This window comes from Amphiura filiformis, chromosome 2, assembly GCF_039555335.1.
Source record: "Amphiura filiformis chromosome 2, Afil_fr2py, whole genome shotgun sequence".
In the NCBI taxonomy this organism is placed as follows: Eukaryota; Metazoa; Echinodermata; class Ophiuroidea; order Amphilepidida; family Amphiuridae; genus Amphiura; species Amphiura filiformis.
In genome coordinates this window covers 11,305,603-11,331,082 of record NC_092629.1, presented here as the reverse complement: position 1 = coordinate 11,331,082, position 25,480 = coordinate 11,305,603, and the positions used below count along the sequence as shown (strand labels likewise).

Here is a 25,480-nt window from a genome sequence, read left to right as displayed (position 1 = left end):
TCCCCTATTTATGCTCTTCTTCTCAGTTGTTTTGTGTCCATGGGTGGGGGGGGGGGCAGTCTGCTGTTGTTCATGGCATTTGTTTTTTGCGTGGGTACGTCTAGTTATGTCGACTCGGCAATCTTTTGTCTGCGATCCATGATCCAGGGAAAAAAACACAATAAGTATTGTGTGCAAATGATTCGGTCTCTTAACAAAATCATGCAGTTACTCACAAATAAGATGAGTCATATTATTAAATCACTAACTATAGTCATTTATATTATCCAATGAACTGGGTCGTCCACCTTGGTGCAAAATGTAACGAATCATCTCATTCGGCCACGACAATCGCTCGATGCTAGCAATTCGATCGGTTGTAGTTAGCCATACATGTAATTTATCATTGACGAATTACTTTTGCACTGTTCAGCCGCATAATAATTATGATCAATTTGGACTAAATTCTCGAAATAACAAAGTAAGTAAAAATCTTATGATATTCACTTCCAAATACTTTATAGATACAATAAACAAAATTAATTGTGATGATAATCAAACGCTGTCATTGTGTCAAGAGTACAAATGCAAGTTTACGAACATGACGAATACAAGTCTGTACTAAGGGTTAGAGTGAAGTTCGTATGCATAATACCAGGTCCATGATGTCTACCAGGTCAAGTTCATTCTACAAATCATATACTTTGAAAACTTGCTTGATTTATTGTTGTTAATGAGTTATATACGTTTTTTTAAGTGTTGTTGTTCCAGCCCTCTTTACAAGATAACTCAAGAACCACAGGACCAACAAAAGAATATCTCTGATATTTGAATAATATTCCTCTACACAATCGCTATGAAATCACCAATGCAATTTTTGCCAAAGCTCACTACTATTCACAAGATGCTGTAAACTACCAAATCACAACAGTTTAAAATAGCCTTAAGACCGTAAAGTGCTATAAGAGAATATATATGCGCATTTGTTTGATACCAGATCGGTTAATGTTATCATATGATAGACTTACAAAATAGATCATAAAGTCATGTCTAATAATAAGGTAATTAATTGTCTTTGTGTGTCTGCTTTGTGTGGGTCGGGGTGGTGTGGGTGGGTGTTGAATCCCGCAAATGAGTGACCTATTTGCTAACTCAACCTCCATAAGTCTCCCTAAACCAACCCCATAACCCCGCCTAGTACAAATTTGAAAATTGATCCAGTAAACACCACATAAACTTTTATTTTGCATTATATAATTTAGCAATATCAGACACTGTTTTTCAAGGATACATAATAGAACATGGTGTGCAAATAGCCATACATCATCCTTATCGGAAATAACTGCGAGGTCGTTGCGATCCACTATGTCTGCCCCATAAGTTAAATGCAGTAATGTCGAAAAAAAATTACTGATGATATTAGGCTCCACCGTGAATCGAACTTGGGACCTCTTGGGTCAGACGATAATTATACCTTTCTTCTTTCATCTGTCATTAGGCGCCGATCTTAGACTAATAATGGATAGATGGAAGGAAGCGATTACTCTTCTTACCTTGTCTTTGGCGTGGATTTCAAGTTGCAGTGGAATACTTAATTGTAAGTGAACGGAGAGGAAAGGAGATGATGACGATGATGACACTGAAGCAGGCAATGGTTATGTTATTGTTGCTGCTGCTACTGCTGCTGTTGTTGTTGTTGTTGTTGTTGTTGTTGTTGTTGTTGTTGTTGATGATGATGATGATGATGATGATGATGATGATGATGATGATGATGATGATGATGATGATGATGATGATGATGATGATGATGATGATGATGATGATGATGATGATGAGGAGGAGGAGGAGGAGGAGGAGGAGGATGAATATTATTAAAATATATGACCTTATATTAGTAAGGCGCCTACATTCTAGGGATATTCAATTTTCATTCGTATTCATCTTTATTTAGGGAAAGACAGGGGTGTATGCGGAAACCGCCCCGCATTGGAGGGACCACAAAGCCGTATATTCAACGGACGAGATGCTGCTCTAGGGGCCTGGCCTTGGATCGGTCGGATGATTCCCAGACCTGGACTCAGACCACAGAGCTTAGAAGAATGCATCGTCGTGCTTATTGCTCCAGAATGGGCTGTGACACCTACGCTTTGCGTACTTCCCAGTGTCAAAACCAGGTAAAACGTTTTCATGTGTACAATCATAATGCTCTCTCACAATAGCGCAAAAGGGCAAACACAGTGCACTAGAGCACCGTCATGGTTGCAGACAGTCACGGAAAGCTAACTGAAATGATATAGTAATTACAACCAAAACGATCCATTTTGAAATATTCGCGAATAAAAGAGTAAAACTACTCCAGACAGCTGAAATCGTGAACGGTTGATACCGCACACAGTGTTGACGCCCTATACGATAAATATAAATTTAATACTCCGTTGGTGAGCGACGGGCGAGTGGTAGTGAGCGACAGGCGAGTGGTATTTCACTGAACGCAAGAAAAGGAGTTCTATCTGATTGGCTAGCAATCGATCGCTTAGGTCGCTCAGTAGTCAACTACAAACTCAAAATGGAGCAATGTATTCAATTCGATTGAAATCGATTATTCTATTATTGACGTAGATAAAGAGAGTGATAGTGTGTCAATAATGTCCATTGTATTGCACCTGTTTTACATGCATTCCTTTATATAATTATTTTCTCAAAGAGTTGAATATTATCACAATTTTTACAGCGGATTTCAAATGTTTTACATCAAAATTGCAGTTAAACATATCCACAGCAAAATACCGGTCCTCACTAATTAGTTAATTTAATTTCCAGGTAGTTAATTTAAACGAAACCTGTGATTTACGTGACAACAAATAAAATTTTCTTGCAATAGAAATATCATATGGGATACTGATATGGTATGCCGCAACCGCCACAACGTGGACCTGCTACGCGTAGCTGACCTTTTGCTCCGTGGAGCCAAATTAACATTAACATTTCCTAAATTTTTAGCTAATTTAGGTGTTTGGAAATATTGGTACTTTTGTGTTTTAGGAAGGATATGTAAACGACAGATAACACCAAAAAATATGAACAAATTATTTCTAAACCGTGTTAAGTCTACAAACCATTATGCTTCTCATTTTCAAGAACGCTGGTTAACAATAAGCAGACTATTGTCTCCTTTCGTAAACAAAAGCCCAGACAGTATTGTTACCTTGCGTTCGCTTTATAATCATTCACCCAACTGAAACTATAATACCAGCTCATTGCTCATTGCACAGGTAAAACAGACACAAGTGCAGTGTGTATTTAACCAGAGAAGATCTGATGTAACATAGTTGAGCTGTTTTCATTGAGTGTTATCTTGGTTTAATAGCTTTTAATGGGGTTTAAGTCCTTCAAAGGTCGTGGTGAATTCTACTGTAGACATGACTGCATCATGATTATTTTAAAGTCACAACATTCAACAATATGATCACCGTGATAGTATGACAGTATCAGTACCATGGGTGTCAGTGATCCTGGTCTGATACAGTAGACAAACAAACAAACACGCCACACACATGACACATGCATGCAAGGTAACATTGACTATACACTAATCAAACAATGCTATTGATACTGTACAACTGTTTGTGGTTTATTTACATTCGATTCATTTAAAATCCACATAGTAAACATTAATTTTGGCAAGAGTTTTCTCTTTGGAACGAGGATGCATCAACTGGCTCCGCGTAATGGAAAGATCTAACATGATTGGTCAATTTAGCTCCGCGAAGCGAAAAGTAAGCTACGTGTAGCAGCTCCACGTTGTGGCGGTTACGGCCAGCCATATCTGATCATGCGAAAATCGTAAAAACATAGAATAGAAACAGTGTGGCAGACTCTCAAAATCTCACATTGTATGCTTAGCCTGCATCGCTCGGCCTATCTCGAATAAAATCACCATGCGTAGCTGTTGAAAAACGTGAGGATTCATCGTACTATCACGGCAATTTTTGACACGAAGATATAGGGATGATGATGGTGTGCCGCAATTATAGTTTTCATCACGCTTTACTGAAATCTATCAAAAATTATTTAACACCATCTCCCGACCCAACCCAATACATATTTAACCCGCGTGGTTTAAGCAGACCCTTTTCAGATTAGTCCTGACACTTCGTGAAGAAATATTCCATATTAAATGTCAAGTCTGTACCAATATACAAAGCATACGTTACATTAACTGTCTTTACCCACATCAAAGGCTCTTTTGATAAGCCCTACTAGTATCCCGAGGGCCTTTTGACTGTGGTGATCCAAAACCATGCTATATCATATAAAGCTGGCTATATCCAGAGAACTGCTAAACCCAGTGACTGGTGGAGCGGTTAGTGGGTTTTAGCGGTTCTCGAATATAGTGTGTTTAAAAGGCCCTATAAAGATTCTTGTCGAACTTGAATTCAATGGTACCATAGTCATCCGATTTAATATCAACAGCTGCTTGAATGACCGACTTTCTCGTTGAATAATAATCAGTCGTCTTAGGGCATTTGAATAAAGGCACTTAATTTAATGCCCACGTGACCACATGGGCGCTGACATTACAGCGTCTAGACAGGATGTCTGGAAAAGTGACCTTTGGCACAGCGGGTGGTCTTTCTGTGTATTTCAATTGGAAACGCGGGAGGCATGTCCAAATTTTCTAGCAAATTTGTAACTTTTTTGCAACTTATATAAATAAATTTGCACATTAAATTTTCAGCAATTTTGATGATATTTGTCTTAAAAATTCCTATCTCTTAGCATCGTAGCACATCTACTGATCACTTGGTCTTGGTATGGCGGCGTCCATGGGTCACGTGGGCATTAATTTTAGTGCCTTTTATTTAATACCCTATGGTAACTGATAATAATAATGTATCTTTCATTGTCAGAGGCCCCTTTAGTATAGATCTGAGGGGTGTTGAACTCGCCAACGTGTTACTCCTTGAACGAATATTGCTGCTTTCTCCATAATGCAAAAGTAAATTAACGCTAGTCTTTCCATGTCAGAATCTTTTACATCAATATGGTAAGACTATGATAGGTTTTACCTTTGGATTGCGATATTGATAACAACGTTATTTTAATATAGTTATTACTTCAACAGTATAAATGCGCTTTTATAAATGCGCACGTGACCAGATGGCCAGCGCCATATTTGCATTACATCACTGTCAATCACTGAAATGGCGACCATTGAAGGAGTGGCTACAGTTGTGACCTTGTTTCGTGGCTAGTACTGGCACATGATTATTGCACAGCACCCCCCATGTACAAACATAATTAATGTTTATTTATTTATTTATTTATTTATTTATTTATTTATTTATTTATTTATTTATTTATTTATTTATTTATTTATTTATTTATGAAAAACGAAAACCCTGTTCTATTTTGAACAAATTGGGAAACAAATTTTTCCTGTACAAATGAATGCCGACCCCAAATTTCGGAATTTTTTTTGTATTTTCTCAAATTGAAATTTATTTACAGATTTTTGTGATTTTTTGGGTTATTTAAAAATTTATAAAAAAATACCAACCGACCGACCGACCCTACTTGAAAGGTCCGTTCGACCATAGAACAGGGTTTCTCTCTTTCTCGCCTTACTTATAATTTTATAAATATTATTCCCCCCCCTTCCCCCAAAACCACCCCCCCCTTTTACACTCATAAATTAATTGTTTTTTGCTAACTTTCCCCTTCCGTGTAAAGTAAAACTTTATAAGCCGGTTGAATCAAACTGAACAAAATTGACGTATACAATTACAATATACCATGACAATAATGTGTATGACGAGATCTAACTTACTAGCTGAATAAACCTCAAACCATGCATCACATACGTGATTGTACGTCATATTGTCATATAACGTATGAGCGTGATGTATAGTATACGAGTCTTCCAGCCGGGATGATTAGATCATGTACAGTCATCTACGTGTTTATACTCTAAATTGTACGTCAAAGGGTGACAAAGGGTGTACAGATTACCGATTTAGCATGGGGACACAAAAGGTGCTTAAAACACATTTTGAATTTGTTTTTTGTCCATTTGCGAGCGAATGAGTAAATTAGAATAGAGGAGGTCGGGCGGGGACATCTAGCCTTTGAGAGGGTCATTATACCGAAAAGGGCTAAAGTTATTGTTTCCTCAATTTACGTTATAATTAGAGTTAAAATTAGGGTCAGAGTTATGTTCATTGGCGGCGCTAGGGGGGGGGGATACTTATCTTGACTCCCAAATAAATAAATCCATGACCCCTTCCTTCCGAAGAAAATGACAGCCCCAAGTTCCCTACGTGCAAACATTATCAAATAACATCATCGGCAGCTACCCAGTTCTGACCTTAATGCCAGTAAGAATCACATTTCGTCATCAATATGGCCAATTGCCACGCCCATTTAGCACGGAAATAATGAAATATAACTTTTTAAATCAGCTTTATCTAGCTTTTCCGTCATAATTTTTTTTTTTCCGTAATGGAAAATCCAAATAAAGAGTTTATGTTTCGGGTCAAATTATTTTGCCCTTTGCAATCAATGCCACTATTTTGCAAAACCAATTTTCCTTGTAACCTGTCATTTTCGCCTATACTTTTGCGTGTGGAATCTGTGCACATCCGGGTACCTTACATCGTTGAACACGGTATGGCGACTTGTAGATGTCACGTGCGCATTTATAAATGCGCATTATATATATACCCGAAGTCCACTGTTCAATAAATAAAAGCTTTAAAACAATGCAATATGATAGATTTATAAATATTGGTATTTTTGAAAGTTTTGAAGTAAGAAGAATGCTCGATATCATTTTGGTTTTAACAGCTTTAGAAACATAGAAATAGTATTTGGCGATAATGAAGTCGACGGGTCTTCCCCATACCGCCAACAAGTGGGTGTCCGAAGAGGCTATGAGCATCCAAAGGCTATACCTATTCAACAATATGATTTAGCAGTGCTTCAGCTCGACACTCAGGTGAATGTTACTGACTATGTACGGCCCATATGCCTATCAACGAATCAGAATGAATGGGAAGCATATGAAAGCTGCTGGATTGCTGGCTGGGGATCTGTAAACATTCTCAGTAAGTTTAGACTATGAAACTAACCTAAGAAGAAGAAGAAGAAAACAAAGAAGAAAACAAAGAAGAAAAAACGAAGAAGAAGAAGAAGAAGAAGAAGAAGAAGAAGAAGAAGAAGAAGAAGAAGAAGAAGAAGAGGAAGAGGAAGAAGATGAAGAAGAAGAAGAAGAAGAAGAAGAAGAAGAAGAAGAAGAAGAAGAAGAAGAAGAAGAAGAAGAAGAAGAAGAAGAAGAAGAAGAAGAAGATGATGATGATGATGATGATGATGATGATGATGATGATGATGATGATGATGACGAAGACAAAGACAAAGCAGAAAAGGAAGAAGGAGACGCAGTGGGAGAAAAAAGAATTTAGTTATTTGTTAATATGGTTAATGGGTGAAAGTAAACAGATTCCAACATGTCCAAGCAGTTTACTTTATAGATTTAAAACAAAAAACAAATTAATGAGAATATTATTAATGTGGATGTGGATGTTTAGGACTGTTTTAGTGGGAGTTAAAGTATAAACTAACTAAAGTGGTCTTTTTAATCCTCATAATTCATTTCATTATCTTATAGATGAGTTTCCGCAATATTTGCAAGAAGCACCAGCAAGAATACTTTCGCATGACCAGTGCCAACAATATCGTGAAGAACAGCTCGGTGCTCCATATCACGAAACAACACTTTGCACATCGAATGGAGTTAATGGGTCCAATGGAGAACCACACGCTTGTTTCGTAAGTTTTGTTTCGTTGGTCCTATTTTCTTGTTTTTCAAAACTCTTGTATTTCCATTCCTCAGTTTTTCTGAGAGTTTGGTACTGATATCAGTGTTTTCACGCGGTTGCGCCGCAAGAGTGCCGCAAACCATACTGCAGTTACTGTCCGTTTTCCTATACACAATACACAGTGCTCTCACCATTGACGCGCGACCTTTACAAATAGTGTATGTATAGAAGTATATGAATTTGCCTAGTTAACATCACTGTGTGAAAAATAACCGGCCAATATTTAAAGTATTCTCCAAACTTCTAGCAAATATATTTCTCTAACATGACCTAAAATTACAGCTAGGTTAGATGTTCAGAAATAGTCGCACTTTCGTAAAATATGAGTGAGTGCAAGGCATAGCTAGCTCATTGCTAGCCAACTCCCCGTGTTAATTGAATGGAGATTTGACCGCAAATATTAGCTAATATTGGTAACGAACCGCTCAGTTCTGAAGGATGCCACAAAAAAACGGTACACGCTACATTTAAAGTATTCTATGAAATTCTAGAAAATATAGTTTTGTAACATGTCCTAAATTTTTAGCTAATTTAGGTGTTTGGAAATAGTCGCACTTTTGTGTTTTAGGAAGGATATGTAAACGACAGATAACATCAAAAATATGAAGAAATTATTTCCAAACCGTGTTAAGTCAACAATCATCATGTTGCTCATTTTCAAGAATGCTGGTTGACAAAAAGCAGACCATTGTCTCATTTCGTGAACAAAGGTCTACATACCATTGTTTGCTTGCGTTTCCTTTATAATCGGTTACCCAACTGAAGCTAATATAGCTCATTGCGATAACCGCACATATAAAACAGACACATGTGCACAACCAGAGAAGATCTGATTTAATCAGTTGAGCTGTTTTCAATGAGTGTTATCTTGGTTTAATAGCTTTTAATGGGGGTTTGTCCTCCAAAGGTCGTGGTGAATTCTATTGTATACATGACTGCATCATGCTAAAAAAGGATATGCTACGCACTGTTGGTGACACAGAAACACTCCATGTGCATCAGTTGAAAACTCGCATACAAGTATCTATGACTCTTCAATGAAATGTGTTAAGAACTTCGAAAGCTAACCATTAAATGATAATACATTCCATGGAATCCTAACCTAGTCATAACCCCGTTGCTACTCTATCCCCAATACTATACACGTGACCCTTGCCATGCATATCCTGAACATATACTCTAACCTAACCTTAACATTAACCCTAATCCTAACATGCCTAATCATGCCAATGAGAGATAAAACTATCACCTTAACATAAAATACGTTTTAACAACTTGTTTGTTAATTCAGGGCGAGGTTGGTGCTCCTCTAATGTGCACCGACGAAAATGGTAATTGGGACTTGGTTGGACTTTGGCTGTCTTATGTTGGAAGGTGTGGAGATCAGACTACGGAATATGCCAGGATGTCCGTATTACATGACTTTATTGTCGAACATATACACAGAATATTAGGTACGGGTGTTGTTACTTAATACCGTATTGGTAATTTCGGTGCTTGTCGTAAACCTTTGATTAAGAACCCGAAACTACGTCATCAACGCCAGTGTGGATTGACATTTTCGGTAAATCCCATAAGTCTTTGTGAGTAGCACATGAGATATCGTCATTTGACGTCACGCCGATTTGCAACGCGCAGTAACGATTTTTGATAAACGATAAGCGCTTCGACGCAAGTCGGCGTGACGTCAAATGACGACATCTCAGGTGTAATCTCAAAGGCTTATGGGATTTACCGAAAAGGTCAATTGGAGCATAGGTGATGGAATTCCAAACAGAAGAGAAAATGGCTATAATTGCCTTGTTCATCTTCTTTTTAGCATATTGATTAGCAAAATTCACCTTCATATGGGGTTAAAATAGTATTAAAATAATATCTTGAAGATTATAATTCGTTTGTGCATATGAACTGCGCATTTAAGATGCAAAATATTAGTTAATGTCATGATTGTATATAATTGCAAATATTGGTATTATGACAAACGGTATAGCTGGTATATAAAACGACTAATAAAATCATGTCATCATGGCGTCATGTCAAAGGTTCATTATATAAAGTATGTTTGTCTAAATGCATTAATATTATAAAACGATACCCATTTAATATGAACACAGGTGCTTTTTTTATTTTCATTACTTTTTATGTAACAAATTCAAATTTATTGTTAACATTTAATTAAAGTTTCAAAAGTAAACAAAACCTACCTACCCTAATTATTTTATGTTACGCTAATCAAACATCTTTTAGGCCTTACTGGCAGGTCCAACGACAATCACATCTACGCCATGTACGTGTGAGGGTCTTCCATATCCCTCTTAAACCTCGTTTGCGTCATTTACCTCTGTTCCTGTTACATGTTGATAGTAATTTATTATTTCATTGTATAAACAGATTGCAACGGGACTGATTTAAGATGTGACGACAACAGCACGTGTGCATTAGAAGAAGAGTTATGTGATGGTGAACCGCTTTGTGCGGATGGAGAGGACGAAATGAATAATTGTACCGGTAAATAGGCACAGGATGTCAACAAATTCATATATAAATAAATACACTTAAATGACTACTCTTTCAATTCGCCGTAGAAATGATGATATAACAAGATTAACAACCATTTCTGAATATATCGCCCTGCACTATAAGCAGGTTGCACTCATTACCTGTACATGTCTGCAATTATAGATTGAATACAATACCGCTCTTTTCAAAGAAACTAATCTTACATGTGAGAGTGGTCAGCATGATGTAAGTATTCTAGAATTACGATCCAGGTCTTTATCCCTGTTCTTTGACATCTATGGTTCAATACATAGGTACCGCGTGAACGTTGTAGTGCAGGGCGATATATTCGAAAATTGTATTCATCTATTGCTATGGTAGTTAATCCTGTTACAACTTCACTTCTATATACGGCAAATAAGGTCCTGATAATGTTATGGTGATGTTCACAAACGTGCTAACGTTTCCATTTATGGTTTTTCACCAAAAGTTGTGAAAATGAAGAGGTTAGTATTTTTTTCTTTTTTTTACATAAACGTTTTATCACTTTAAAATGTACAGACAACTTGTTATGCTGGCAACCTTTGCCAATGTTTAAGGCATTTTCGGGTTTTTTTGGTGTTTTTTTTTTGTTGCTACTAACATGATTAATAACTTATTAGTATAGTGCGAAAATTAGTTCAATGTCTGCATTTTGTGATTTAGGGGGTCATTCCTGTAATAAGATGATGTATTGAAGACATATCATAGATGCCTAAAATTAAGACAGGTGGAATGGTGAAAATACAGATGAGTTCAGAATGACCAAAGGTATGAGAGAGAGCTGTATTACGTCACCATATCTTTTTGTGGCATACACAGAGAAAGAGATGAGGGTGGATACTTATGGCATCAAAATAGGAGGCATACCAATCTAAAACCTCCGATATGCAGACGACACCGCACTCCTTGAAACATCATTTAATAGAGGACATAGAAAGATTGGCAACAGCAATAGATATAACGCAAAGACATGAATTTCAAACTCAATGTGAAGAAAACAGAAGTTCTGGTTGCAGAAGCAGAAGAGTACAACATCACAATAGATGGAGGGGAAAAGTTGAACAGGCCAACCACGTCACACAGTGTCATCGCCCCGATATCTTCATGGCAGAAATCGCCATGGTAGGTTGAACCCACCGCCACGCATGGCCATTTTGTATCGACCTGTTTAATAGTTTTGAGTCGCATAATGGGCCGAAGGACATCTGACTAAGGCTACTGACAATAGCCCCGATTAGGCCGGCGACTGACCTCGCTATGTGTGAGTCGAGCATGGTACGCCATAGGTCATATGCTTTTAGACTACCTCCACGATTGGCCTATACACTGCGCTATATAATTCGGCACATATAAATCAGAATTATTGTCAGTTTTTGACTCAAGACGCAAGCTTCTTTCTCAAGACGCAAGCTAACGACTATCATATCTGTTCAAAATAGAATTCAAGTGCAAGGAACCATATCTGGTTTCCTTATACGAAATCATTTACGGGAGATATTCATCATTTTCTACCCCGGTATCCAAAGATTTTCGTCTCATATCAAACTCTTGCATAGTACATTCACGTGTATCGATCCCGGGTATTGATTTTAGTATCTCTGCTGACAAAGTAATTATTAGCCAGGCGATGTCGGTGTGCGTCAAGTATCTGGGCTCGGTGAAAACATCCAACGCAAATTGCACGGTAGACATCGAAACCACAGGATTGGAATGACCAAAGGAAGAATGATTGAACTTTAGGATCTGTGGAATGATCGGAACCTTGCAACAGAACTGAAAATGAAACTGATCAAGATACTGGTATGGATTATACTCCTTTATGGCTTGGAAAGCTGAACTATGATCAAAACAGATGGGAACCGGGTGCTTGCTGCTGAAATGTGGTTCTGGAGAAGAATGCTAACATCAGTTGGAACTAGAATCCTTGGGGAACTTGGTGTGAAGAAACAGCTGCTTGGTCACATCCTCAGAGGAAGTGGCAGTGCATTAACACTACAGAGAAAGAGAGGAAGACGACAGAAGAAACAATGGTTTGATGACATCAAAGAATAACAGGAATGAACCTAGACAAGCGTCTAGCTCAGAACAGAACAGCTTGGAGATGCAGTCAGATATGGTAGCCAATCGTCAGTAATGACGGCGGCAGAAGAATTAAGACAGATGTCAACATCATGTTTGTTTACTTGTTTGTACATGTATTTATTTACAACACTTTGTATTACAATTGTTTGTTATCTAAACACTAATACAGGACTAGTGTGTAATGATGGTATATGTCTAAACGGAGGAACATGTCGGGAGAATCTACAAAGAGAATATATCTGCAGATGTACGGAGGAATGGACAGAACGAAACTGTGAACAAGGTACGCGCCCATCTCGAACTGGACTACCGTTTGTTTTTACCCTCACGATAGCCCTGTATTCCCAGCAAACACAAAAATGTTTTTAAAACGTTTCAAACATGTTATATTTTGTAATTAGAGAGGGCGGCCTATCTGCTGTGTCCTGGCAGGACATCAGTCAATATGAGACATTAAATATTAAATGCGAGGATCCAGAGGATACATGCCTGAGAAATATATAATAATTAAAGAAATGGAGCTCAGACAAACTGGCATTATAATAAAGGAGAAAAATCAGAACCGTTCAGTTCGAACCAGCGTGCACTGACGATTACATGTAATCGTCAGTGCACGCTGGTTCGAACTGAACGGTTCTGATTTTTTCTCTCCTTTATTTTATTATAATGCCAGTTTGTCTGAGCTCCATTTCTTTAATTATGTTATATTTTGGTTAGATAAAAACGTTTTAATAAAATCAAAGTGTCGGGTTATATAAAGGTCATGGAAACGTTTTAAAACGTTTTGTATGAAAACACACTAAATGTTTTCAAAATGTTATTGTAAAATATTTTTTGCAAACCTTTTTCGACAAATATTTTGTTAATACTTAAATAATATTATGTTAGAATATTTGCATTAGGTTATCAACAAATGTTGTGTTTTCTGGCAACCTTTTCTAACCTTTTGCGAATAATGTTGAAAACGTTTTGTGTTTGCTGGGTTGGTTGTCCCGAGTGATGGTCCTAAATCGACATATCACAGATTACTCATTAAACCTAGCCAAAAATATTCTTTGCCATAAATAGTATTACGATTATAATTAAATTCTAATTTTTCAAGTCTCAATACATATTCCTTGCCACAAATAAACTCCTCAACAAAAGTTAGTTTCTTCAAGCATCTATTTCTCAGATTATTTGTGACATGTTCATATCGTGCTGCATATCAATGGATAACTACTTTATTCCCCTTTACAATGACACCACATTGAAAACAATCACATTTTTACGGCTAAGTACACGTCTTGTGAATGTAGTTGGATCTCAAACAGAATATGCCAAATTGACCATTATTATGCATTGGCTTAGGAAGATTTTCCACAAGGGGGGCTAAATATTGATAAAATAATTGGTGGGCCACACTGGGGGTGCCCGAGGGGGTTTCGCCCTTTGAGTCAGAAAATGTTGCAAAATATACGTCACAAACACCCATTTCCCTCTAGTTTATCACAATTTTTTAACTTCATCTAGGATTATTAAGGGGGGGTGCCGAGGCATTTAAAGAACAAGCACCAAAATTATTGAGTGGGCTGAGTCCCAGACCCCCGGTTCCTAAGCCTATGTTATGTGCTCAAACAACACTAATGTAGCCTCAATAGAGGGTGGAAAGACCATACGCAGCCACAACTGCCAAACACCTCCTTCTTATGCTGCTTACAAGCCTGCATGGTCACACGTTGCTGTGAGATGGCATTTCATTCTTCAACCAGGATTCAATGTCGTTGCATTAGCTACTCTGGCACGCTCATCACGACTAGGCTGGTCCAACAAGTGTTCGATCGGGCTGAGGTCTGGGCTGATGGCAAGCCATTCCATTCTCTCTACTCCCATATCCTGCAGGTAGCCGTTGACTACCCTGGCACTGTAGGGGCGAGCGTTGTCGTCTTGGAAGATTGCATTAGGTCCCAGATTGTTAAGATATGGGATTGCAGCTTGCTGCACAGAATAATGGCCAATTTGGCACATTCTGTTTGAGACCCCAGTACATTCACAAGTCGGGTATTCCTCCAATGTTTATCTTTCTGTAGTGGCCCTGATTCCATTTTGTAATTGAAGTTTAAGGTTCAAACTATTAAATTGTATCTTTAAGGAATAAAAATTATAGTATAATAGCTAGCTCTTAACCTATACACCACTATGTGAAACGGAAAATTACTCTACGCCACTATGTGTTGCTACCGACGAATTATTATTCTTGCAAGGGTCCTGTAGGCCTATACGAGTCACATACCGTATTTGAGAGGTAATGTCAGGAAAACCTTTCAATATCTTACAATAATGTTATGTATTCTTCTTATATCCCAGCCACCTGTGGTCAAACAAGGTACAGCATTAGACCAGGCGAAACGATGGATTTCCAGTCCCCATTATATCCAGAATTATATCCGAATGCAATCGAATGTGAATACATTGTAACCGTTCCAGATGGCTATAAAATCCTGGTGGAACCCAACTTCTTCCAATTGGACTTTTTTGATGCTCTGTACATTGACAACCTCACATTTACGGGTCAAAGTATTGTAGACAACTACACAACACCGGGGTCCACCTTGATGATTCGTTTTGTATCTAATGAAGTTCTTCCGCAACCTGGGTTCTCGCTTCAGCTTAGCGCCATTGATGTCACAGGTCAGTATCGGTAGAAATTTCGCCCGGCCACAATGTCATTCCAATTGTTTAACTCTCTAGGCGTAAAAGTTTGTTTCTAATGAATTTAAAGATATTAGAAAAGTACTCAGATGTTCGCTCAAATGGTCTCAAATTCGGTTGATCCATTATAATGCGCCTCCAGCGGTTGCTGGGGAGAGGCCAAAATATGCAGTGCATCATGGGAAAATGTCGACATCCTAAGCCCGCGTAATACGAACAACTCAGGAACATGTCATTGTGTATTTAAATGTCAATAAATTATGTTACATGAGAATGCACGCTAAAATGCAGTTTACGATCATTGTAGTAGATCCATTTTTTATCTATTGATCACACGGAATCCTTCGCAGAGCTATTTTCAGCATTATTATTATCACACTTGTGTGAAAATCTAATGGTGGCTAGGAAGGCGATGTCTACCCTGGAGGTCGAAAATTGAACTAACTAGAGCAACCGTTGGTGACGGATGACGCATTGTATTTTAAATCGCGAGAATCGTTCATCTTGTACTAATAATTCAAATAAAGAACAGATTGCCATATCTCCCCCCCCCCCCCCACACACACACACACACACACACCGCTTTTCAGATTCTCGAACACCATATGGCTCAAATAATTATGGGTCAAAATGAATATTGTAGTCGACAAATCCCGGCACGGCTCTGTCTCACGCCAAGCAATTACAAAAGTTTGATAGCCCTGTATCTATGATGCTGCGGATGACACGTCTGTTGTCAACTGAAGACGTTGTTATATCAAGTTAGGTAAGCCACATTAATAATACTAGGCAAACATCATATTGGTGATTTTTCTCTGTGTATCAGATTTGAATGAGTGTGATTGGGCGCCATGTGAAAACGATGGCAACTGTACTGACCTAGAAGATGGCTACATTTGCGAATGTGTTGACGAACGACTTGATGTACGAAAGTGTATAACACCAGGTAAGCTTACACACATTTTGATGTTCGCGTTTGTTTCATTATTGTTCTAGAAAACAATTATATCCATGTCGCAGTATTTTTGAAACAGTGCATCGCCGTCAAGGCCTTGCAAATCTTTGAAATGTGTAATAAGCATCGACCTACTGAGTACATTATGGCAAGTCATTTTGATAAAGATTCTGTCCTGCCAGAGTGCACTACATTCCAGACATACCAGATATAGACGGTGTAAAAGAAAGAATGCATAAATGACAGAACGACAGAAACAACAGAAATGAGAAAAGACAGAATTTGTAAAACGTTGAGAAATTTAAGTTAAAATTAACTTGTGCACAACATGACTCGATAACTTTTAGAACTCCCAAAATTAATACTCAGTATCTTCATTTCTGCATTTTCTGCAATTTCTGTTGTTTCTGTCAATTCTGCATTCAGTCTTTCAGTGGTTCGGTGGTTCCTGAGATAGCTCTTGATATTTAGGGAAAAGACCCCCAATGAAATGCCATTTTTGACAATTTGTGATATTTTTTAGCTTTCCTTTGCTTTTTACCCCATTCAAATACGATATTCCGTTCAAAAGTTGAAATTATAAATGTGGTAAGGGACTCGGCAAAAACCTGAGAACTTTAGTTTTTTGCCATTTCTATATTGGAAAAAAGTGTAATTTTTGATGCACAATATATCCAGTTCTGTTCATCTAATTAAAAAGCTACTTGCCACAGTTGTTCATTAGTATATTCCTGCATGCACTGACGATTTTGTTGTTGTTGATAGTGTGCTCTTATTTCTGTAAATTAACATTAGGCATACTAATGAGCCGCAAATTTCGTGAAATTTGCATATTTTTGCATATAAATTAAATTTTTTCCACAAATTGACAAAAAAGCAAAAAACATCAGTGCATGCAGAATTGTCTGAACATTCCCAATACCAAGTTTCGTGTTGATAGATGGTACACTTTGGTCAGGAGAACGCATCAAAAATTTCCAAAATGGCCACCATTGGCGGCCATATTGGATCCCTCATTTGCATAATTTATGCGAAAAGTACCAGAATGAGCATAATTTACCATGTACTTTAATTTTACGGACAAACACAAATTAAAATTTAAAAAGTTTCAATAGGATCTTTCTATCTTATTTAGGCACGCAAATTACCAATCCTCTGGTAACACGCACTTTGTTCTTACGTGTTACGGGCAATTTTGACAACTACATGCACCAAGATTGGAGGAATACGCAAGTAATTCGTATATTGTACCATTGTTTTATCTGCCTCAAATGTACGTTTGTTCCTTTGTTTTCAGATGACTTTTGTGGGCCACAAGACATCGATCTGGTAGAAGGTTCTTCCTACAGTCTGACTTCATTCCACTATTTCATTCCAAACACGTACAATAACCCGTATAGTTGTAAATACAGTGTGACGGTTCCAGGTGATCACAAAGTTCGTGTCCAGTTCCTTGAAGTTGCACTTTTGTTCCCCTTTGAGACGCTTCTCTACGACAACAATGTCTATAGTGATGGCCAAGAGTATATTTCGGAAGACAGCAACCTAGAGATCATGTTCCATATACAAGGTGTCGGGAGATTCAGTCTGAACTTGTCGGACTATGTAGAACCTGGTAAGTCCCAAGTCGAGTGCCCATATGGTTCTCATATTGATTATTAATGGTCTACTATATCGAATGCTCAGTGCCATAAGTGAGTAAGTGCAATAGCTGCCCTGTGAACATTCGGCTATTTACACACAATATTTTGTACTCATCAACACATGGCAGATACTACAAATACCCACTTCTGGCACTGATCAGTCGATATAGGATTTCGCTTACATCTGTTAAACAAGTTAAAGGGACTTTAGATCTCTCCTTACAATCAAAGGCGGATTTAAGGGAAAAGGCTCGGTCAGAAAAGTTGTCTGGGGCCCTTCCAGAGACGCAGGCTTGCAAAAGGTGATCGACGTAACGGTATTACTCCGGCCTTTTCTAAAGAATGGGGTGAAACTCGCCAATTTTATTCAGGGTATGTCTATTTATTCTTTCAACAGGTACATCCGTCAGTGTTTGCATTTTTTGATCAAACATAAACGTAAAAAGTGCGAAACTTCAAACATGAAAGCGATCTAATATTAAAAGATGACATATGACATAATTACGCGAAGGCTTGCATATTTTTATGCAGGTCATGTTACTTTTAATGAATTACATCAAAATAATTAAAGACCTAAAATTTAATATCAGCTTAGAATTAACTTTAGTACAGCATGATAAGTAAACTGGATAAGCTTACATGGTCGTTGGTGTTAGAAGCCTTCCGTATGCTTATATCAATTTGTGATTCGATTTGATGATACTTTTTTCGTTAATATATATATAAATATGGTCTCACTTATTTCAACCATATACATGTTTCCTTTACCCTATAATTTGCATCTAATATATTTTTAAATAAAGATTTTGTTACATTATATCTGCAATCATGCAGATCATGCAAATATGGTAAATAATTGTTGTAAAATTCTATGTTAGCGTCGAAATGTCGGAGAGAAAGAAGCATGAAACAATGTCAAGTTAAAGCTCGTCATGTGTGCGATATTCTTAGCCATACTTTTCAAGAACTGCACGGCCCTAAGTACAGTATGATGACGTAAATCAGCTGACCGAGCATGTTAATACTTGAAAAGTAGCGTGGCACGCAAATTCTACAACAATCTGGGCGAATGTAAATGACTGAAATAAATTCATGGTTTGCTTGCATCTGATTATTAACCACACATCTTATATCCTCGTGAAATTATATCCAGCATTTATAGGCAGCATAATGCTATTGCTTTTTTTTGTGTGCATATATATACATGTATATAATATTTTTATTAAAGAGTTTTTAAAATCCAATCATATCCAACTCTAGTGATATAATTATAATACAACTAAACAGCACGGTTAATATCGTGGTTGTTTTTTTCGTTTGTGTTTTGTTCTTTTTGTTGTTGTTTTTTTGGTTGAAGCAAGAGGGGCCGTAGGACACGATAGCAAGTGCTGGCTTACTGACAACTTAAATTGGCCACTGAACTTACAATATTTACCCCATTTCCAATTTCACTTTTGTCTTCCAAAAATATGCTTGTAGACGGGGATAGGCTGTAATTTACCTCATTTCCAGTTGCAGTAGTATCTGATTTGTTAAATCGTTTTCTTTTCCCGACAAAGATTAAACCTTTTTTTATTACATGAGTACCTCAAAAATATGGAAGAGAACTTCATTTTGGAGTCAGTATCTTAAAACACGAAGCCGTAAATAATGGTACATTATGTTAGTACAGCTTTGTAAGTGTTTTATGGATAATTAGTTTACCCTCCGGAACCCATTTAGGTTTAGGTTTAGGTTTTATTAAACAGATACATCCCAGCCAAAGGCTGAATTGAGTACCGTATTACAAAAGTACAAAATAAATATAAATATAAATATACATAAATACAAGATTATACAAAAACAGACCAAGAAGAGACATATCAAAATGTAAGCAACCAAAACAACTTTGGATGGAGTCTGGGGAGACAGAAGATAAGATGGAAGCCAGAGGCGAGACAACCTACTTATTGAGAAGATGGATATAGTAGGGCACCGGGCGAATCTTTCAGTGCGCATTGTCAGCCTGGAAAACTCATCATCATTCCTGAGACTCCGACCATGGACCTCCTTCCTTCTACGAGGGAGAAGCCCGCTAGTGCATGCGTTCACATGATGGAAGCGATTGGGCAAATGTAAGGCAATGACTTTCCCTCCTAGTGGAAGGGGGGTCCAAGTTGCAAGTACTGAGAGCATGTTTGTAGGAAATGAACTTGTTATAACCTAATATAATCTTGCAGGCCCTCTTCTGGATACGTTCAATCATCAAGGCTTGTTTAGCAGTAAGAGAGGAATGCCAGATCTCATCGGCATATTCCAGGAGAGGGCGAACATAACAAGAATATGATGGTGATCAATTCAGTGGTGTTGAAACCAAAACGTTTTAACTTACTATAAAGAATAAACAATCTTTTGTTGGCATTTTGGCATATATGATTAACTTGAGTATCCCATTTGAGATCCGGCTGGATGTAAATACCAAGAACTTTGGCATGATGAACATACTTCAGAGAAGTGTTACCAATTTTAAGGCCAGTACGTGGAGGTGGATTTCTCATGTAACAGATGTTAATAGCTTGGCATTTATCAGGATTTAATTTAAGTTGATTTCTCAAGGACCACTCTCATTACAGTTGCGGTTCTCCGCAAAGGTAAGATCATCAACATATTTCCAGTAATGAGAGCAGCAGCCCTGAGCCGCATCATTGATGACCGCCTGGAAGGTGATAGGACCAATTTTAGTACCATGAGGAACACCTGCATGCAACTGAGCATAATCGGACAATGTTTTATTACATCTGACACATTGACGACGGTCACTGAGCAAATTGATGACCAAAGGCACTATATCCCCCCTGACACCCAAGGCCAATAACTTGTCAATCGCAATATTATGATTAACAAGGTCAAAGGCCTTGGAGAAGTCAGTAAGGACCACAGTGCCTATATTTTGAGATGAATCAGAACCAAGGAACATAGTATGAATAAGATTAATCAAATAATGAGATGTAGAGATGCCACTGATGTTACCAAACTGCTTAATGTCAATATTGTCAGCAATATCCTCAAGAATCCATTTTGAGATGAACCCTCGGCAATTTTAGCAAATATATCAGTTAATGATATGAGCTTAAGTTTGTCAATACTAGGTATTGTTTTGGAACCGGGATAACAATTGCAGATCTCCACTGATGGGGGACAATATGCCTTCAGCAAAAGAAGAGTTAAGTATTTCAGTCATGGGACCGCTCAACTCATACGCAAACTCCCTTATGATCTTAGGTGGGATGACGTCAGGGCCACAAGATTTGAACGCCTTAACTTTCTGCAACTTATGATAGACCTCCCAGGGATTCATGATGGGCACGCAGTCTTTAACAGGGAGGAAAGCGGGGAGAGCAGATGTGTCAAGCGGTTGGACATGACTAGAAACACCAACAAATTTTGTGTTGATTGCATTGGCCATGGCTTTGTGATCACTCTCATCAATGTCTTTCATATGCATATTGAGTTCACTATTGTTTTTATTAAGCATGACCTTAACCGATTGATACCATTAACGAGGGTCCTCAGTCTGAGGTTTACGGACCTTCTCAGCATAGTATGACACCTGGGCCTTGTCAATTGCTCTAATAACCTGATTCCTCAGCTTGGGCCACTGAGTAGACTTAGATGCAAAAGCACTTTGACACTTTAGCAGCTAAGTTGTTGAGCTTCTTATTCGTTGTGAGCTGTTGTGTTCATAATGTTCGTGGTTTTAGTTGTGATCTGTCGTTGAAGAAAACCGGCTTGCAGATGCCATGGATACTGAATTATCATCTGTAGCTATTTGTACGGTCAAAAAGAATTAAATAGAGTTCAATCAATCAATGAAAAGAGCACCAACAAATCGTGATCGTTTGACAATTTGGGGTCGGCGGTGAAACCCATCGTCGATCTTTTTAATTTACATGTAATCGTAAATCTTTTCTGCTACTTCATATAGATGCTGATGAATGTGCCAGCCAGCCATGTCTTAACGGCGGGGAGTGTTTCGACAAGATCAATGGATTTACATGCAAGTGTAGACGTGGTTTCACTGGGAAGACGTGTAATATCAAATCAGGTGAGTGTTGATACTGACAATGGCAAAGCATAAGTGGGGGAGGGGTATACCGACCATGAGAAGCTAGATAGCTTAGCGATTCTGGCTTTGATTTGCACCACCGAAGTCGATGCTCCTCGCAGGTTTGCCCCAGGTCTCATTCTGCTTTTAAAATTGGGGTTTTCCCTGAATATATCAATCTGCCTTATTGAATATGATGGAATAGCGCATATGCCTTGAAATGTTGCAGTGGGTGATACAATGTCTATTCTATTCCGATCCTGTTGGTTCATTTGCTTTGTTTATTGACACATTATTTTGCTTGGCATGCTTGGTATGAAACTATTTCGAAATATTATAACATCAGTCCATCTAAAATTCACATTTTTCTCTCCCCCATAGGACTATACGACATACATTGAAATTGGGTAAATCAATGTTTTTGATGTTTTGTTTTGTCTTTAATTGAGCATTAATCCTAACTTAGGCCTATATCCTAACCCCTTAACTCCCAAACTGGTTTTAAGCCTCACACGTAACCCTATAAAGCCTGTTCTGCTTTTGAGACTAACGGAGAGGGAAAGAAGAAGAAAACATGAATTTTCTATTCGTTTTAACTCCGGTTTGGCACGTTTGGAACCACTGTATGATAGCAAGTGTAACAACTGTGTGATAGCAAGGCATGGATGACTCGTTTTCGAATGTACTAGTATACTACGTGTGCGGATTATTGCGCAATTGAATAACGTGGGATGTTAGGGTTTGCAGTTCTAACACTGATCTAGAGTAGAGTATGCAATAGTCGATATTTGATTTTTGATAACAAAATATGTTTTGAACGCATTCGGTTTGAAATCAAAATTATACTGATGTTTATTTGAATTAAAGCATTCAATAGTATTCAATAGTAAATGGTCACAAAAAAAGTTTATATAATTAGTGACAGTACAAGTTTAGTGCACCTATGCCTATGTTATTGAATGCAACATATCTTGGCATATTTATACTAGCTCACTTCAACATGTTCAATACTGAACAACTTTGATTTTGGAATCTATCAGTTACTTGATCGCAACTAATTGGGAATTAATACAAAATGTAATAGCAAGAGTATGCACAATGGACAAGTGGACTACGGAGAAGTCTACATCTATGGTAGCTTCGTGCCCGGCTTCGTGCTGTAATTTAATTGTGCTGTGCAGCCTGTGCTGTGTACATTTTTGTAGCATCTAGGGCGGTTATGGTTAAGGTAGCTTGGTACTACCGTCAAATGAATGAGGACTGAAACATACAGGATCAGATACAATGTACTCTATTTTTTAAATCGAATTCCAGGGTCACGTCTTTGTCCATCACGATATTTTACCTGCAACAATGGACGGTGTATCAAGGCGAGTAAGGTCTGTGATGGACGAAACCACTGCGGCGATGGCAGCGATGAATTGAACTGTAAGAATTTATTTAATTTTTAAAAGTACATCGGGAAATACATTTCTGTAAATTGTGTGAAATCCTTTCATATTCCAATTACCTTTTTATAGGCTCTGTGTCAATAAATTTGTGTCTTTAGTTTGAAAGCAAATTCAAAATCAAACCAAGCATAAATTCACTGAGATCATCAGAAAACTATATAGGCCTAGTTAAGATATAATTGAATTACTTAAGTGTTCTCATTGTTTTCATAAGTGACTAATGTTCTGCGTGCTAGCCATAGGCTTCAACATAAAAAGTTTTGAAATATTTCCCAAAATATATCATGAACCACTGAACCAATCAATACTAGGCTCAGTGTTTGTACTTATATCAAAGCATTTTTTATGCTGATTTCAAATATTTACAATTTCAAACAAATTGAAACTTGCCGTCGCAGTCGACACCCGCGCGGAGAGAAATCAAAACAATGACAGAAGATTCATAATAATTACATTTAATTTCATTTAATAATAGGCGAGTGTGAGTACTACTGCCACAACGGTCGATGTATTCCAGAACGCTATGTCTGTGATGGCATCAATAACTGTGGCGATTGGACAGATGAAAATCAATGTAAGTAGTAAGATAAATAAAATATATTATTACACCTCATATATTCATGAGTAAATCATGCCACTTAATTGGTCAATCACAAATCATGACCTTTTTCACCGTGCGATAACATTATTTCATTTCATTTCATTTCATATATTTTATTTCACAATCGTGGCCATGGGCCAAATTACAGGGAAATATTACAAATAATTATAATTAAATACTTAGAATAACACACAAATTTAAAACATTTATAAATACACAAGTATTGCACATGGTAGTATAAATAAACATGACACATGGAAAATATATTATTACAAGGACATTATCCATGGCCGTCCCTGGACCAATCTGATTGGGGAATGCGGTGAACTGCATATTTTGCCGTATATTTCCGTAATAAAATTGTGAATTAAAGACCCAACTTTTTTAACCAGGATGGCGCTCCAAATTCTAAACGTTACGAGGGAAAGGGTAGGGTTAGTGCCAAACTTTCCTCAACATTTTATTTCCTTATTAACAGCTATTACATTAGCAATAGCCGTATTGCAATACGGTATAACAGCACGAGTTGGTATAACATATTTCATTTTTATATGGCTTTTGTAAGTTGCCGACAATACAATGGTTTTGCTGATAACAGTCAATAATTGCCGACAAAATTTATAATTTACCCCATATCCCCCCTTCTAGCGGCGGCCTTTCGGGTTCGAGGTGATAGGCCCGTGGTCAGTACCTCGGGAAAATAGTTTGTCATATTCCCCCTCTAACCGTATAGTACAGTAGCAACATTGCTTTGACAAAATGGCACAATTCTTGCGGGTCATTTGTAACGTAACCTAATGAAAGTCATGTGTACAATCCAAGGATCGAAGTCGAAATTGTTCAAATTTTGCTTAATTTTACTCTGCTCATAAGGAATCAGAAGATAATGGTTTTTCTATTAAAGATTGATTGTTCTGAAGTTATGGGCAAGAGGTGGTAAAGGCGTTATAAAAAATGGATGCAGGTCAACATTTGACTTTTCCAAGGGTCAAAACATCTTCCGATTTTGATGAAATAATCGATCAATAGGTTTGTTTACTCTTTTACATTAACATGACTGTATTTGCCGTAGAGGTGATATAATAATCGGATTAACTACCATAGCAATAGGGTAATTTTTTTTTGAATATATCGCGCTGCACTACAAGCAGGTTGCACTCATCACCTGTGTATGTCTCTGCTCTTTTCAAAGATACAAATTTTACAGGTGATCAGCATGATATGGTCCAATGCAAAGGTACCGCGTGAACATACTAGTGAAGAGCGATATATTCAAAAATTGTTTTGCTCTGTTGCTATTTCATTTCATTTCATTTTTGCTATGGTAGTTAATCAGATTATTATATCACTTCTATGGCGAAACACATAATAAACCAACTAGTTAATTAACTAATTAATTATTTAATTAATTATATTATGGTTGTTTTTTTCATAGGTGGTTCACCATAGATATACAATATAATTATGTCCGGAATATATAAGAAGCCGGTGAAATGGTATTCAAACAACACGACGTGCAGATTGACTACTTATGTATAAACGTCACAACCAAGACGGTTATTTTGTCTGCCAACAT

The 25,480-nt window shown here is 37.5% G+C and overlaps 1 protein-coding gene across 1 annotated transcript; it reads left to right on the top strand.

The window, feature by feature from the left end:
- Window positions 1–329: 329 nt before the first annotated feature.
- On the top strand, window positions 330–25,480 carry LOC140172815 (uncharacterized). The gene is made up of 15 exons (XM_072156895.1): window positions 330–460; window positions 1,478–1,576; window positions 1,931–2,153; window positions 6,826–7,085; window positions 7,646–7,806; window positions 9,148–9,310; window positions 10,248–10,364; window positions 12,649–12,762; window positions 14,826–15,149; window positions 15,997–16,116; window positions 17,423–17,740; window positions 21,733–21,852; window positions 23,167–23,280; window positions 23,779–23,877; window positions 25,340–25,480. The coding sequence occupies exons 2-15, from the start codon at window positions 1,498–1,500 to the stop codon at window positions 25,351–25,353; spliced, it is 2,226 nt and encodes a 741-aa protein (XP_072012996.1). The 5' UTR covers window positions 330–460; window positions 1,478–1,497; the 3' UTR covers window positions 25,354–25,480.